Source organism: Aspergillus candidus (genome assembly GCF_002847045.1).
Source record: "Aspergillus candidus strain CBS 102.13 unplaced genomic scaffold BDW47scaffold_5, whole genome shotgun sequence".
Taxonomy (NCBI): Eukaryota; Fungi; Ascomycota; class Eurotiomycetes; order Eurotiales; family Aspergillaceae; genus Aspergillus; species Aspergillus candidus.
This window is the reverse complement of record NW_020194010.1, coordinates 625,871-640,717: the sequence shown is the minus strand read 5'-3', so window position 1 is coordinate 640,717 and position 14,847 is coordinate 625,871. Positions and strand designations below refer to the sequence as shown.

At 51.8% G+C, this 14,847-nt stretch overlaps 6 protein-coding genes across 6 annotated transcripts; 4 read left to right on the top strand and 2 right to left on the bottom strand.

The window, feature by feature from the left end:
• Positions 1-1,029: 1,029 nt before the first annotated feature.
• Positions 1,030-2,441, top strand: BDW47DRAFT_133731 (Alpha/beta hydrolase family-domain-containing protein; the record flags this gene model as incomplete). Its single annotated transcript, XM_024817911.1, has 4 exons — positions 1,030-1,197; positions 1,271-1,409; positions 1,472-1,589; positions 1,646-2,441. The coding sequence occupies 4 exons, from the start codon at positions 1,030-1,032 to the stop codon at positions 2,439-2,441; spliced, it is 1,221 nt and encodes a 406-aa protein (XP_024675384.1).
• Positions 2,442-2,814: 373 nt separating this feature from the next.
• On the bottom strand, positions 2,815-4,111 carry BDW47DRAFT_133729 (uncharacterized protein; the record flags this gene model as incomplete). The annotated part of the gene is made up of 2 exons (XM_024817910.1): positions 2,815-3,713; positions 3,775-4,111. Coding segments are annotated over 2 exons (1,236 nt in total), but the record flags the coding sequence as incomplete, so codon positions are not given.
• A 1,463-nt stretch (positions 4,112-5,574) lies between these two features.
• Positions 5,575-6,930, top strand: BDW47DRAFT_100022 (amidohydrolase family protein). Its single transcript, XM_024811347.1, has 2 exons — positions 5,575-5,762; positions 5,819-6,930. Exons 1-2 carry the CDS (start codon positions 5,648-5,650, stop codon positions 6,751-6,753), a joined length of 1,050 nt encoding a protein of 349 aa, XP_024675382.1. The 5' UTR covers positions 5,575-5,647; the 3' UTR covers positions 6,754-6,930.
• Positions 6,931-8,499: 1,569 nt separating this feature from the next.
• Positions 8,500-9,822, top strand: BDW47DRAFT_100021 (putative nucleoside-diphosphate-sugar epimerase). The gene is made up of 2 exons (XM_024811346.1): positions 8,500-8,775; positions 8,860-9,822. Exons 1-2 carry the CDS (start codon positions 8,550-8,552, stop codon positions 9,681-9,683), a joined length of 1,050 nt encoding a protein of 349 aa, XP_024675381.1. The 5' UTR covers positions 8,500-8,549; the 3' UTR covers positions 9,684-9,822.
• A 287-nt stretch (positions 9,823-10,109) lies between these two features.
• BDW47DRAFT_115511 (Zn(II)2Cys6 transcription factor) lies at positions 10,110-12,278 on the bottom strand (the record flags this gene model as incomplete). Its single annotated transcript, XM_024814805.1, has 1 exon — positions 10,110-12,278. The coding sequence occupies one exon, from the start codon at positions 12,276-12,278 to the stop codon at positions 10,110-10,112; it is 2,169 nt and encodes a 722-aa protein (XP_024675380.1).
• A 506-nt stretch (positions 12,279-12,784) lies between these two features.
• BDW47DRAFT_133728 (MFS general substrate transporter) lies at positions 12,785-14,536 on the top strand (the record flags this gene model as incomplete). Its single annotated transcript, XM_024817909.1, has 2 exons — positions 12,785-12,818; positions 12,879-14,536. The coding sequence occupies 2 exons, from the start codon at positions 12,785-12,787 to the stop codon at positions 14,534-14,536; spliced, it is 1,692 nt and encodes a 563-aa protein (XP_024675379.1).
• Positions 14,537-14,847: the final 311 nt, after the last annotated feature.

The window sequence follows — 14,847 nt, the reverse complement described above, 5'->3', positions numbered from 1 at the left end:
GATGTAAGCGGTATGCTCGGAACAGATCCCGAGGCAGTGTGATCTTCCCTCTGTCAACAAATCAACAATGATATTCAACAAGGATCATATAGTCCAAGCACACATAACAGTCTGGGGGCAATTGCTGTCATGAGGTAGTGTTGGTGTGTGAGCTATGTCGGGGACGCGGGTCTCGCTGTGGTGGTGAAAAGCTAGTCTGTGCTGCCTGTATGCGCCGGGCTCTTCCAATTGACCGATGTATCTATAAGGTACAAGTCGCAACATAAGATTGGCTGTATAAGAGTATTCACAGAGCTGAGAAGTATCTAGATATCTCTTATCGCCGAGTGATATCCTTTGCCACAGTACAAAATGCAAGATTTCCAAGCCTCTTGCTCCCCACTGGTTACAAGCGCTCGCTCTACCATTTTTAGTCCGATTCTACCACTGTTATGACTCTTCCGAGCCCATGCCCCGGCCATGAACGAAGTGCAATATTCCTCTTCCACGGACTTTTCTGCATACAGCCTGGCGGACATGGTGAATCGGGAGTTCCCGCGGGAGGAATTGGTTCGAGTGTATTCGCTGGATGTTGAGGGCATAGTTGCCCGCTGCCCAAAGGCCCTCGAAGAGGTGATGAGCCAGCGGCATCATGAATTCTGCAAACGGGCCCCAAAACCCGGCCGGATTGGAAGCAGCTCCAGTAAAATCAGCCCTAACCCTCTCCGAAATGCAAATGTGCAGTAGGTAAAGTAGATAGTAGAGCACATCACCCGAATCGCGCCGGTAGTAACATCCAATCTCCGTCATTGGCCCCTGAGGTGAATCAGACATATCGATTTATCAGTCTGGCATTAACTCATACCAATTGGGCAAAAAAGCCAAACCCAAAAAAGGGTTCGACTTTTTCGACAGGCTGGATATGACTGATATCCCCAACGTATATATAGGACAGGTCATCTCAACCACACTTACTATGATGAGACAAGAACCTTCGAGAACTATTTATATGTTGCAATCTTTTTGTTCAAGTACTGAACACGCGCAAATATGTCGTCCATGTCAGATATTTTCCGAGTCATTCAACACACAGTACCATCGCATCGCCAAAACGATGCCCTGGTCTTGTCCTTCAAACAGTATATTCCGTTGGATAACCCTAACCCTCGTTCCGACGATGTCACCATTATCGGAGCCCCCGGAAATGGACACGTAAAGGTCAGCGCCTATCTATTCTTCCGCGATGTACCCTCATCGTACGCACACACAAAGGCTGAAGGATGTCCTGCAGGAGCTTTATGAACCCCTTTGGGAAGAACTGTACCATCGCTCAAAGACAGCCGGTTTCCGGATCCGCGGCATTTGGATCGCCGATGGGACACATCAGGGCAAAAGCGGCATCCTCAACAAAAGTCGTCTCCAGAACAACCGTAAGTCGCGACAGTCTACTAGCTGAAGCAGGCTCACTAATAGTATAACGCTCCATACCCAGTCGACTGGCTCGATCATTCCCACGATCTACTCCGCCTCATCGAGATCAAGCATGCCGACATGCCCGGTCCAATATTTGGGATTGGACATAGCATGGGAGGAACCCAGCTGTGCGTCTTGTCCATAACGACCAAACCAATATCGACCTTGCTGACCAAAGATTGCGCGACGGTAGTGCATACCTATCTCGTCTGCAGCCTCACATCCTGTACTCGCTTATCCTCATTGAGCCAGGCATCGATGAGCTCTCCCCCACCTCTGTTGTGCAACAGGGCATTGCCCGCTGCGCACAACTCTCGCTCAGCTCTCCTGATACATGGCCTTCCATCCAAGCCGCACAGGAGTTTACCGCGCGAAACCCCCTCTTCCAAACATGGGACGCCCGCGTCGTAAAGCGTTGGCTGCAATACGGCCTATGTGATGTATCATCAACCGAAACAGAAACTACACTTTCTTCCCAACAGCACAATGAAACCAGCACCACCGCTGTAACACTGACGACCCCACGACATCAAGAAATGCTCGCCTACAAGCGCCCAGCTGAACCCGCCAGCTCCGACGTTTCTTCTCCTGGCAACAAGCCCTCCCCGTACTACCGCCCCGAGCCACACCGCGTCTTTGCCCATTTGCCCCACCTCCGGCCAAGCACGCTCTACCTTATTGGTGGCAAGTCCCCCTTGCGTTCACCGCACCTCCGGGAGTTGAGATTGTGCTATACCGGGACCGGCGTCGGCGGCAGTGGGGGCGCTGTCTGCGGACGGGTTCGAGAGACACATGTTCCCGGGTGTGGACACTCACTAGGCTTGGAGGCTGTTGTGGAGTGTGCAGATGAATCTGCATCTTGGCTTGGGAGTGAGCTTGAGCGGTGGGGTCGGGAATCTCATGATAGGGGAAAAGGGAATGAGGGGAAAGAGGCTGGGTCGCAATACAGCCATGGGGTGGAGAATAAGGGGATAAGGTCTAGGTTGTAGACTGCTCAGTATATCCAAGCCTAGGGTCCAGTTAGTTCTCGGTGGGGTTGCGTTTTCTGGAGACTATATAGATATAGATTGATCGTATTCGGTCTCTATGTGAGTACAAAGGCCCAATTGAGCTTCTTATTTCATTATGTGAAACAAATAGAAAGCAAAACACTTGTTGATAAGTTCTCTCCATCTATAGGATCACGGTTTAGTATCTCTATATTGGGACCCGTATTCTCACCATCCCAACCCGCTAAATTCCACTAACGGAACTGTCTGTTCAAAGCTTAGTAGCACTATATGACCTTACAATAACAATAAAAGTAACATGTAGTGGTCTGATAGATTGCATAGATGCGACAAGTTATATCACTAGATAGCCCTAACACTGCAATTTCCGCCGCATTATCTTGCCAGCTGCATTCCGAGGAATCGCAGACACAAATCGGTCGCCCCCTCTCAATCGCTTATAACTAGCCACCTGCCCATCGACAAACTCGCGAATCGTCTCCGCCGTACACTCATGCGCAACATGTCCCGACTTCACCACCACAAACGCCGCCGGCGCCTCTGTCTCCGTTCCGTCGGGAGTAACCCAGTGAACACCCGTCACAGCCACATCCGCAACAGCACAATGACGCAGGGCAATGTTCTCCAACTGCGCCGGGGCAACCTGGAATCCATCGGACTTGATCATTTCCTTGATTCGGCCCGTGATTACGAGATTGCCATGCTCATCTTCGAATCCCACGTCACCCGTCTTGAAAAACCCATCCGCTGAGAAATTCTCCCTTGTCGCCTCTTCATCGCCCAGATATCCCAGAAAAACATTCGGACCTCTGAGCCATATTTCCTCGCAGGAATCGCCCGACTGGTCGGCATCATCAACCGGAACAAACCGTGCGGTCATGTTAGGCAAAAGACGGCCGACGGAGCCCGGATACAAGGGGCCATCTTCCCAGGTTTGGGTATGTGAAGCTGGCGAGCACTCGCTGAGCCCGTACCCCTGGCCTACTCGGAGACTAAGGTTTTCGTAGAGGGCGTGGACGAGGTCCGCTCCGAGAGGGGAACCGACGGAGCTCATCATCTGCAGGGATGAGAGATTGTATGGGGCTGTGATGTGGGGATATGATAGCAGTGCCTGGATTATGCCGGGCACGACGCCCGCGTGAGTAACCTGGTGTTGTTGCACGGCGGCGCAGAAGCTGTCCAGGCGGAATTGGGACATGATGAATGTGGGAACGCCCATGTAGAGGTTTAAATTTAGGATTGCTGTCAGTCCTGTTGTTCCAATATTATTAGTGGGGAAAGGAGTAGTCTCTCGTTGGCAGGATGGACGCACCATATATATGTAACAACGGCATAAGAGCCAAGTCTCGGTCTTCGATGTCCCGCCGGCCGCTATACCCACCGACGCCAGCACTCCGTCGCGATGCGAGCTGGCACAGGTTCGCGACGATGTTGCCATGCGAGAGCATCACGGGTTTCGGTAGACCTGACGTCCCAGACGAGTAGACTAGAAAGGCGAGGTCACGGGCGGGATCGCAGATCGGGGGAGTGTGCGCTCCCCATATCGGACGTTCGTGACCATTATTATTCCACAACTGCGTCGGAAGATCGTCAATCACGATCACTCGGGAGGGTGGGATCCCGGCGCGAGCGGTAGCCTCTAGTGCCACTAGCAATAGGTCTCTTTGCGTCGCGATCGCCGCGCCGAACTTCAAGGGACCCAATAGATCGTCTGCGCTGGATCCGACTTTCGCTGGGCTCACGACTACGCCGGCTGCCAGGGTGCCCCAGATCACAGGGGGAAGCCACAGCGAGTTGTTGGAGAGCAAGACGAGGGCGTCGCCCCTTTTCCAACCCCATTGTGTCTGGATATGGTAGGCAAAGTCCAGGGCATATTGACGGGTCTCCCCATATGTGAGGCTTTCTCCTGTGTCAAAGTCGGTGAGGAGGACACGGTCGGTCGGATATTCCCTGTCTGTCCGCTCGAAAAGGAAGCTTCAGAGGTCAATATAAGGGATGTCGATTTGAGGCCGAGGGGGAGGACATGGTCACGGATGATTTGGTCTGCGTGTTGGTGATGACTGGGCCATGGGCATCCAAAACGGGCAGCCAATTTTTATAGATATGGCACAATACTTCGACATCGGGCCAGCTCAAGACAGGTCTGCAATCGATCTATCTCTTTTGGCAATGCAGATCAGATCCAGCATCACATGCGATAGAGTTTGGCCGGCATGTAGCCCGCAGGCGTCACCAGCATATCGGTGAAGTACGTGTCATCTGCATGCGTCTAGTATCAGCTGGAATCTGTCCTGCTTTCTCTCTTTTCGGTCTGTAAATGGAGAGTAGGTCGATCACGTCCGCCAAATGCAAGGGGTGCTCGGAGCTAAGGTCACACATCAAGGATTTTGTGTTTGAATATAATAGGTATTAGGCAGTGATGATATCTGCCATTGTAGGTAGGTCTATGTAAGATATCCACATAAAAGCAGATCAGGTCGTTGGCATTTGTTTCCACTGAGAATAATGATTCTCACATCAGTCTGACAGATGACCTCCCAAATATTCTTAATATGCATACCTAAGGAGTGAGTCTCACTAGTGCTCTGTATCAAATCAGTATAGCCAGCCGGGATCATATCAGGCTTATATTCGATTCCAGGCGTGGTATATTCTCTACTGAAGTCGAATCATCTGGATGGAACATTTATTTCTTCTGTCGAGCATTATATAGTATGACCGATCATATTCCAGTATCATGGTTCTAATTGCATGTAGGAGAACCGGGTGTGTTCCGATAGCGCGATCTTACAAGCCGCGTGATATTGCACTTCTCCTAATGAACATGAGAAACCAATATGAATCCATGGAACTTACTGGGGGTATCCTAACCAGTATGTGAGGCAAGTCATTCATTCGAGCTGGCATCACAATCAGCACAGGAGGGATTGTCTCCTTGGTATCTCCGCGCACATGGACAACCGACGGGGAATACAGTACTGGGGTAATTTTTGTTTTGTCCATATAGCGGGGACCGTCCGCCGTATTCGGGACGATCCGGGCGGGGGTTTATATATTTGTTCAAACAACGACGGCACGGACTTTCTCACATAATAAACCGAGCGATTATCATGCGGCGCGCAAGTGTGGCAACAGCAGCACTGCTCGTCCTGCTTTACTTCGTCAACCTAGACATATTCAGCGCCATGAGTGACCATGCCCTAGACTGGCTCGCGGGGAAGGCCATCGGGTGGAACCACACCCCTCCGGTGAATAAGATCGACACTCACCATCACTTCGTGCCGTTCTTTTATGCCCAGGGTAAGCAAACCTTCATGGAAAGTCTGAACAATTGACTAAACGGATCCTACAAACAGCCGTCGAGGAACAAGGGGGCGATCCCAGCGGCTGGCCCACTCCGCACTGGAGCCCATTGCGGTCAAAGCTGCTCATGAAGCGCCTCGGGGTCCAGACAGCTGTCCTTTCCGTGACAGCCCCCGGGGCATGTATTCACCCGGACCGTCAAGCGCGGGCACGGCTTGCACGACAGTTGAATCAGTACGCGGCCGACCTCCGCAGTAAGGACCCCCAGTCTTTTGCGTTCTTCGTATCGTTGCCCAATATACTCGACACGGAGGATGCCCTCGAGGAGATCGCCTATGGGCTGGATACTCTCGGTGCGGACGGAGTAACGTTGTTCACTCGATATGGCGACTCGAACACCTACCTGGGCCATCCCGACGTGGAACCCATCTGGGCAGAATTAAATCGCCGCCGCTGCGTCGTCTTCGTGCACCCCACTCACCCGGCCGATACCAACCCGGTCAACCCAAAGCTCCCACAGCCAGCGATCGACTATCCTCACGAAACTACCCGCGCGGCAATGGACATGATCACCATGGGGACGCGAGCCAAGTATCCAGCCTGCAAGGTTATCCTATCGCATGCCGGCGGGACGCTCCCCTACCTAATCTCACGCGTTACGACGCCAATGCGCAAGGCGCCGGACTTCGCGGCTTCACACCGTATGGGTACCACACATGACAAAGTGGTGGAAGCATTTCGCAGCTTCCATTTTGATTTAGCTTTGAGTTCCTCGGCACAGGTGTTGGACTTGCTATTGAACATGGTGCCTCATGATCATATCCTGTATGGGAGCGACTTCCCGTATGCCCCGGTCACTGCCTATCCGGCTTTCCTGGAGGAACTGGAGGGATACGAAATGGACCAAAAACTCAGAGATATGGTCAATTTTGGAAATGCGGTGAAATTGTTTCCGAGGCTAGCCCAACGTGGTGATTCCCATCTGTAGGTACGTATGATTTGGGAATGCTAGAGTTGGTCTTAGTCCAGGAGGTGTGGTGAAGTGTTGGACACACGGCTGTTGTTATATGTGGCAGGGGCGATGGAAATTGTAGAAACATTAATCACTTGATGATTATTCTAGTTATGGAAAGTTGCGATTGTTGCAAAAGCATGATGAGTCAAAAACAATATGTGGAGGGAAACCTTTGCAAATCAGGAGACATGTTGTCGATTGCAAGTCTCGCTCTTCCACATCGCCCCCCCTCTATGATGAGCCCATGGATTTATGTATTAGACCCCAGAATCCACTAAACCAAGACCTTTGAAAGAAACCTAGTTCTCTACCTGTCGTTGTGTGAATTCCATGCAGTATAGCCTCACCTCACGAGAGCCCTTGCCCTGTAGAAGCCCAAAGAAGAGTTAAAGTCACTTACAGGGAATACACGAGTTACCCATCTTTCGGGAGCTATCTAGATGTCACATCATTTTAGGTCTGTCACTGTGATCAACCCCTACCGGTCATAGACCTGTCTCAGATCATATACAGATACACAGCTGCGGCGATGATCCGCTAGTTTCATTAATCCCATGCCAACCTTGTGTCAAACAGGACATTTTTACGATTGGTTTATAACTACAGACTCGCATGGAATATACCCGGATCATGAAGTGTTCCGACGGAGATGTTTATCCTCTGGGGCAGACTCTACCTTCGCAATGCCATTGCTAGATTTTCTTGACTCGGGTCTCGGAAAATAAAAATTATGTACGTAAACAGCTTCTTAAACAATCTCCAGTAATAATTTACGCACAAACTGTCATCTATACACTCGTCTGTCTGTGGCTCAATAGCAAGTGATATGCTGCAAGACGTGGGCTGTAGCTTCACCAACCTTTTGTTACCTTCCTTGTCTATGTTCCATGGCATTTATTATCAGATAAGGACTGGAACCAAGCACGATAGCTACAGCAATGTTATTTCCAAGGACAGGACTGTGGGTGCTTGTCACCATGTCGTTCGACTAGTACTGCCCACAACAGCCAGTCCGACTCAAGCATCATGGGCTCCATTGCCGACACCCTGTTCACCCCTGGACAGGAGGAGGCTGCCAACTGGAACCTCACCAAGGTTGACCGCATGCTACTGTAACAGACCAGCCAGGAGTATCAAACACCCATGGAATGAGCTCAAGTGGATGTTTGGTAAGTAACCTAGCCTCTTAACCCATGGCTGATCACTGACGCACCATGCTAGGGGATAAATTGTTTCAAGACTTTCATGCGTCTCCTATCTTACGTGATGTGTTATATTAAACAGTCTAAAGATATCAAAGAGCAAATATGGTGGTATTTTAGTCTATATGTGCTAGGAGTGCCTCCGCTGGGAGTAGGAAGACTTATCTGATTACTATATCTGCTTTACTGATTACCTGTACGAACTATATTTATTCGCTTAGAGGAATCCCTGGAAGAAGACATGCTTTTCTTTTTTTCTCTCTCTTGTATCTGCTTCATTTCTTGATGATAGGGCTATAGCTTGAGCTATGATGCTGCTTCACTCCGATTATTTGCAGCTTTGGAATGAGCATTAACGGGTCCGTCTGGTTATATGAATTCCCCTGGCCTTCGGCTACATGCGAACTTGTGGGTCCCGCATCAACGCTCTACTTTGTAGAAGGCGGGGCAACTTTGAAAAGAACTCCCAACAGGAAGATCCAGCTCCCCAGGAAATAAACCAAAGTTTTCTCTCTCTGTTCCTTTCTCCTCCAATATCTTCATCTAGTACACTGGTTAACCACCACAATGGCAGTCAAAGTATTTCTCACCGGAGCCACCGGCTACATCGGCGGTGATACCTTGTACCAACTGAACCAGCGATATCCCGATTTCGAGTACGCACTTCTCATCCGCTCCGAAGACAAGGCAAAAAAAGTTCTATCAGCTTATCCAAAAGCCCGGGCTGTCATCGGCGGCAATGATGATTCCGAATTACTGGAACGTGAAGCCGCCTGGGCGGATATTGTCATTCGTGCGTGTGCCGCTTACGCTTCCTACATATTATTATTATCTTTTTATCCATACGTTGGGCGTCAAGGGTGCTAACCTGGTCCAGATACGGCCGACTCGTCGGACCACGCCGGTGCGGCAACGGCCATAGCCAAGGGTCTCGTGCACGGCCATTCCGCCTCGCGACCTGGGTTCTGGCTGCACACCGGCGGGACCGGTATCTTGACGTACTTTGACTCGGAAGTTAGGAAGACATTCGGAGAGAAGGATGCCAAGGTCTTCAATGACTGGGAGGGCGTCGATGAGCTGGTCCACCTGCCCGCCGCGGCCTTCCACCGTAACGTGGACGAGATCGTTCTCAACACGGGCACCGAACACGCGGATGTGGTCAAGACGGCTGTCATCTGTCCCCCCACTATCTACGGCAAGGGCCGCGGTCCAGTCTCGGGTCGCGGACGACAGGTATACGAGCTTGCTTCGTTTATTCTGCAAGAGCGGTATTGTCCGAGGATCGGAAAGGGTCTTGGGCGGTGGAATAACGTGCATGTGCGTGATTTGAGCCGCGTGTTTGAGCTCCTTCTACAGGCTGCGTTGGATCCATCTCTAAAGGACGACCCGGAGATCTGGGGCGCGCACGGTTACTACTTCACGGAAAATGGGGAGCAAGTCTGGGGCGATCTGTCCGCTGCTGTTGGCGAAGAAGTCTTCAAGCAAGGCTACATCAAAGGCCGGGCCCCCGAGCTTCGTGAATGGTCGATCGATGAGGCTGTCAATTCGGCGGCTGGATTTGAGGCGGCAAGCTGGGGTATGAACTCGCGGGGTGTGGCGGTGCGAGCGAGGAAGCTCCTTGGCTGGAAGCCGCAGGAAAGGAGCTTGAGCGATGAGTTGCCAGATATTGTTCGATCCGAGGCGGTAAGGATGGGGCTTTGATTCTCGATGACCAGAGCGCGAATTACATGATCAGCCTATTATTGTTGACAGGATAGACTTTGCCCTGCAGAAAAATTCAGAACCATTTATCTGGAGGTCGAGTTTTCGTATCTAGACTCTACATTCCCCAGGGTGCTAACTGTCTTTCCACACTTGCAAGGGTTGATGTACTAAAATAGAGCGCTACTATGTGGTAATGGTTTCGTGGAAGGGCCTGCTGACCGAGGCCATACAGGTGTACTGATCTATTTCGCAAATACCCTCCTTCGTCCCAAACGCGCGAAGTGCCAATCAGAGCACTTAAACCAACGTGTCTTCTTTAGCAGAGTCTTTACGCTGATTCTACGTTGCGACATGCCTGTTATGTATCCGGGAGCAGGAATGCCGGAATTGGAACCCATCAGGTACACAGCTAGATGATCGGGCCTATTCAGGCAAAAACAGCTCCGACGGTAGATCGAACAGACTCTCCAGCATAGGATTTCCCTGCCACCGGTCGTCTCCCAGAAAAGCATTGAAAAGGCCCGCATCGTTCGTAGAGGGAGTAGCGCCGCCTACACCAGAATCCTCAGAAGCCCCTACGGCACGGTTATGTTGTCCGCTCTCAGCGGTCCACGACGGCTGCTCCAAGCAGCGACTCGACAGATTCTCGAAGAGCTGCATCATAAACGTCCCGCTGTCCCAAAATTCACTAATAGTTTGCAGGACCATCTGGCAGGAGTTGAGCGCCGACCGGCCAAGGCGCGCGACGAGTTTATTCGGGCTCCTCATCCGCTCGTAGAAGGCCGCCTGGGCGAGGAAGATACCGTGGTATAGCTCGTGGGGCACGGTTAGCAGGGCCGATTTTGTCACGAGCGTGCACACGACCGTGGGGATGTGATGCGCGGCGGAGTCGACGATTCCTTCGACTTCGTGCTCGTCGCGGCGACATGGATCTTCGCCACGCATGTGGCCGAGATAGATCAATATGAGGTGGTTATTGTATTGGACGGACAGAGACATGGAAAATGGGTTCGAGGGGTCCGGCACCTCGGGGTCCCAGGTTAACGTCGAAACTAGGCCTGCTTTCCACCGGGTCAGCTTTGCGTGGAGCTCTTCTGACATCACTGGCTGTCGTCCAGGGTAGAACCGGCTGCTGATGATCTCACGCATGATCTGTGAGAGATTCGCCGTCTCAATTTGATATTGTGCATATCGATGGGCGGAGGGGTTCTGTCGAAAGTCGGGGGCCATGGCATCGTGCGCGAAATCCTCAATTGTCAACATATCTGCATCGGCCTGGTCCAAGTCAATGCGGAACGGACGCCCGACCAAGGTGCTGCATATGCTGTCTCGGTTGACCAGGGCCCACCATAGCCTTCGCATTAAACTTTTGTCCCGTGCTTGCATGTTGGGTATTGCAATGGTCGACCGGTGGATTCCTATCGCCTCGGCAATCGTCACGGCTGTACTGATCCACGAATAAAAGTTCCAGTAGGTATTGGGGCCGCCGCCGTAGAACGAGAGGAAGAAAGTGCTCTGCAGGTTTGTGATTTTGTTTGTTGAATATCCCATATCGAAGAGCGCTTTGGCCTTCTTGTAGAACAACGAACGGGCCTCTTGACGGGAATGCAAGCCTAGAAGGCCCAGGACGGACTGGGGGGCGAACGTCACCGCAATAAAGCTAACGGCATAAATAAGAATCAATGATAGATGGCCATTTTGGTACTGCTGTATGAATTCTTGGCGATGGACAATGGGGTAGAGCGGGTAGACGTCGTCCAAGAAAACCGACACCAGGGCATCCAGATGTGTCTTCTCTGGCAGACTGAACACTCCCTTGGCTCGTAGATACTCGAGATCCTCGGGCAACATATGTGCGGGCTGGGGTTGAAACGGGGCAGTTGCTTGAGCGCCCGGGAAAGGAGGGCCTAGATGGTGTAGTTTTGGTGGGCTGCCGTCCTTGAGGCCACCCAGTACAATTGCCAGGGGAAAAGACTCTCCGAGGTAAGTGATGGAGCATTTGTCAATCCAGTCTTTTCTGTTCTCGCGGTTGTTCAGGAAATGGTCAAACATCGCGGACCATGAGATATCTTGGTAGGAGGAGGAGTCGCCTGGGGTCCCAGAGGATGTCTGGGTATGAGGAGACTCGCTCGCTGGAAGCGTTCCCTGAGCCTGTAAGCGGACGATTTCATCGCCCGCGCGAGCATAGACATAGCCTCTGCCTCTTGGGCTCCACGGAGTAGAATTTGAAACATATGACTCCGTCGATAAGGTTGCAGCAACGTTGGATCCAGCCGCAAGGGGTGCCCCGGAATCTTCAGTCCCCACCCGATCATTCACAGAATACGGGGGCAGATCTTCGGCAAGACCAGCCGGGGCTTTTCCGCGTGGATAACGCTTGCTTGTTTTTTGACGCAGGGCGTTCCGGGCATACGTTCCCCGTTTTGTCTCACGGAGAACACAATCCGTATGGCGATCCCGCACGCAATGGGTGCATGGCATGTGTTGGTTGGCGTCACACTTTATCCGTTTCTCATGGCAGTGCGTGCATGCTTTTCCCGCTCGCACGCGTGATCTGGTCAACGGTCTACTGGGGCCCTTTGCGTCCGCCATTACACAATCCTGTCGCAATATCAGAGTCTCGTCGGCCGATATCTCCCTGGATCTTGTAGCCATCATGATGATTAGGGCGAGAAGAGGAAAAGAACGACGGGAGATGTTAGTCAGCCATATAGCCTAGAGGGGCATATATCCAGTATACCCACGCACACTTTCATTGGCTATGGGCAACTACATGTCACCGAACACAAAATGAAAGAACAGTGCAGTAGTGGATGGAGGGTTTCTCCAGTCCGGACGAAATCAAGAATGAACGGGGCGGAACCAGCCCGGTGGATGTATTTTGGTTCTCACGCCATTTAGCCTATGTTTCTATCACTCCACCCGTAGAGGATATGGGTTGGGCCTTGCTGGGTGTTGGGATTACAGCTGTAGCAGAATTGGTTAGTATTTTACAAGAAGGTTCTGTGGGCCGGTTGATCAAAGCTCAGCAGCTATAAATACCGACGAGATGGACTATGCGAGTTCCTTTCAACGTTTGTCATTCACCTTTGACGAGCATGATTCCACCAATGGATGCTGTGGGCTGGCAGGGTAAGAATCCACGATCCCTTTTCTGTTGTTCACGCAACCCTGCTGAATGTTGTCCGCTAGAGAAAAGCCAAACTCATCATACTTGTGCTGTAAAGATGTCACCCATGGCAAATGGGGGGACAGACACCACCAGTGCACCAGAGGAGTGCGACCACGGCCACTCCCCGAAAAGCCGGAATCCAGAAGAACTGAGCCTCCAAGAAGCACTGAACCTCCAAAACATTCCTGCGTCCCATAGGGAAGATCCCGAAGGGCAGCCCCGTCGCCCACAGGGTGTACCCCCCGAGTTTCACGGGCTCCCAGCCGAGCTAGTATTCATACTCCTCTGCTCTATGGGCCTGTTCCTATTCGGCCTCTTCCTCGGAAACGTCGTTATCAACCAAGCCATATTCCCTCACAAATTAGGAGTCAGTGGAGGCAATACCCCATGGTTGATTGGCTCCTTTCTGCTGGCGAATGGCATCGCCGTCATTGTCTCCGGGCCGCTAGCCGACCTGTCGAACCCGAAGGCTCTCATGATCCTAGGTTTCGGGTGGCTCATCATTTGGGATATTGTCGGAATGTTTAGTATCCGCCCCTCACTGGCGGTGCTGTTCTTCGTGGTGAGGGCCATGCAGGGGCTGGCTATTGGTGTCCTACAGTCAACGTCAATGAGTCTCCTCGGGCGGGTGTACTCGCCTGGTATTCGGAAGACCCGGGTTTTCTCGGTCATGTCCGCACTGACGCCCGTGGGGTTCCTCATTGGGTGTCTGCAAGGCGGCGCTCTCACAAAACATCTGCCGTGGATCTTCGGAAGCAATGCTCTGGTGTGCTTCGTCTGCGCCGTGGCTTCGTTCCCGGGGATTCCTTCGTTTGCCCCGAAGCCCGGTGCCCTTTGCAGTCAGCTATCTCTGAAGGACTTTGATGCGCTCGGCGCCCTTCTAGCTGCGATAGGCTGTGGCCTGGTTATTCTTGGACTCACGCAAGGCGTCCCTAGTGGCTGGAGCCCGTATACGTACTCACTCATCATCGTCGGAGTGCTGTTTCTCGTACTGTTTTACCTGGCCGAACGACGAGCGCCTCGCCCATTGGTCGATAATCGGCTCTGGACCACTCCTGGCTTTCTCCCACTGGCAATCTCCTATTTTCTAAGCTACGGAGCATACGTCGGCGGATGGATGTTCTTCGCCGTGCGTTTTTTCCTCACGATACAGGCCCATGCCCCCATCACCGTTGCTTTGTACTTTATCCCCAACATGATCTGCGGGGTCCTAGCCACATACATCGTATCAAAAACCCTGCATCTATTCCCAGGACACTGGATTCTCATCGCTGGGACAGTCGCAAACACAATGGGTCCTGTCTTCTTCATCCCTCAATCACCGAACACAACATATTGGGCTCTTTCGATGCCAGGTATTGCCCTCGCCACTTTCGGACCGGATCTGACCTTCGCAGCCGCGTCGATCTTCATCACGTCCAACGTGCCCCGTTCTTTCCAGGGTTCGGCGGGGAGTCTACTCGTGACCATCCAGAATCTGTCCGCGGCCATTGTGACGGCCATCGGGGACACGATCGGGAAAGAAGTTACCAAAGCAGGTGGCGACGGGTACGATCTGGACTTGGAAGCGTTACGTGCGATTTGGTGGTTTAATTTGGCTATTTCTCTCGCGGCGGCGGTGATTTGTGCTGGCTTTGTTCGCATTCCGAGAAGCGAGGAGAAGGATCATATGGAGTGAATCCCGGACAGCTGGCAAACGCGGCGCATCAAGCGGCACAGGGTTTATGTATATAGACTGTTTTTTAAATGGTTGTTATTAGGGCTCCATGGTCTATATCATCATACAGTTCAACCGGTGTCGTCTTAAATCTTCCATCCCAACCCATCAGCCTCGGCTAGGAAACTCAGATATCTTAATATTGCAATAATAAGTGTTATCATACTGACTCCTAGTGAAGCATAGAGTGTCAATCACCAAACCAAAAAATTCTTATCAAATTGTACTACATCTCTAGTTAAGGTGTCATTCGGTGCTGTTCGGTGCGAACT

What these genes read in the sequence shown, in the direction of transcription:
- BDW47DRAFT_100021 (XM_024811346.1), top strand. Translation starts at nt 8,550, where the DNA reads ATGGCAGTCAAAGTATTTCTCACCGGAGCCACCGGCTACATCGGCGGT. An exon ending in CTGGGCGGATATTGTCATTC is followed by an intron (nt 8,776 to 8,859) that starts GTGCGTGTGCCG and finishes AACCTGGTCCAG; the next exon opens with ATACGGCCGACTCGTCGGAC.
- BDW47DRAFT_100022 (XM_024811347.1), top strand. Translation starts at nt 5,648, where the DNA reads ATGAGTGACCATGCCCTAGACTGGCTCGCGGGGAAGGCCATCGGGTGG. An exon ending in GCCGTTCTTTTATGCCCAGG is followed by an intron (nt 5,763 to 5,818) that starts GTAAGCAAACCT and finishes TCCTACAAACAG; the next exon opens with CCGTCGAGGAACAAGGGGGC.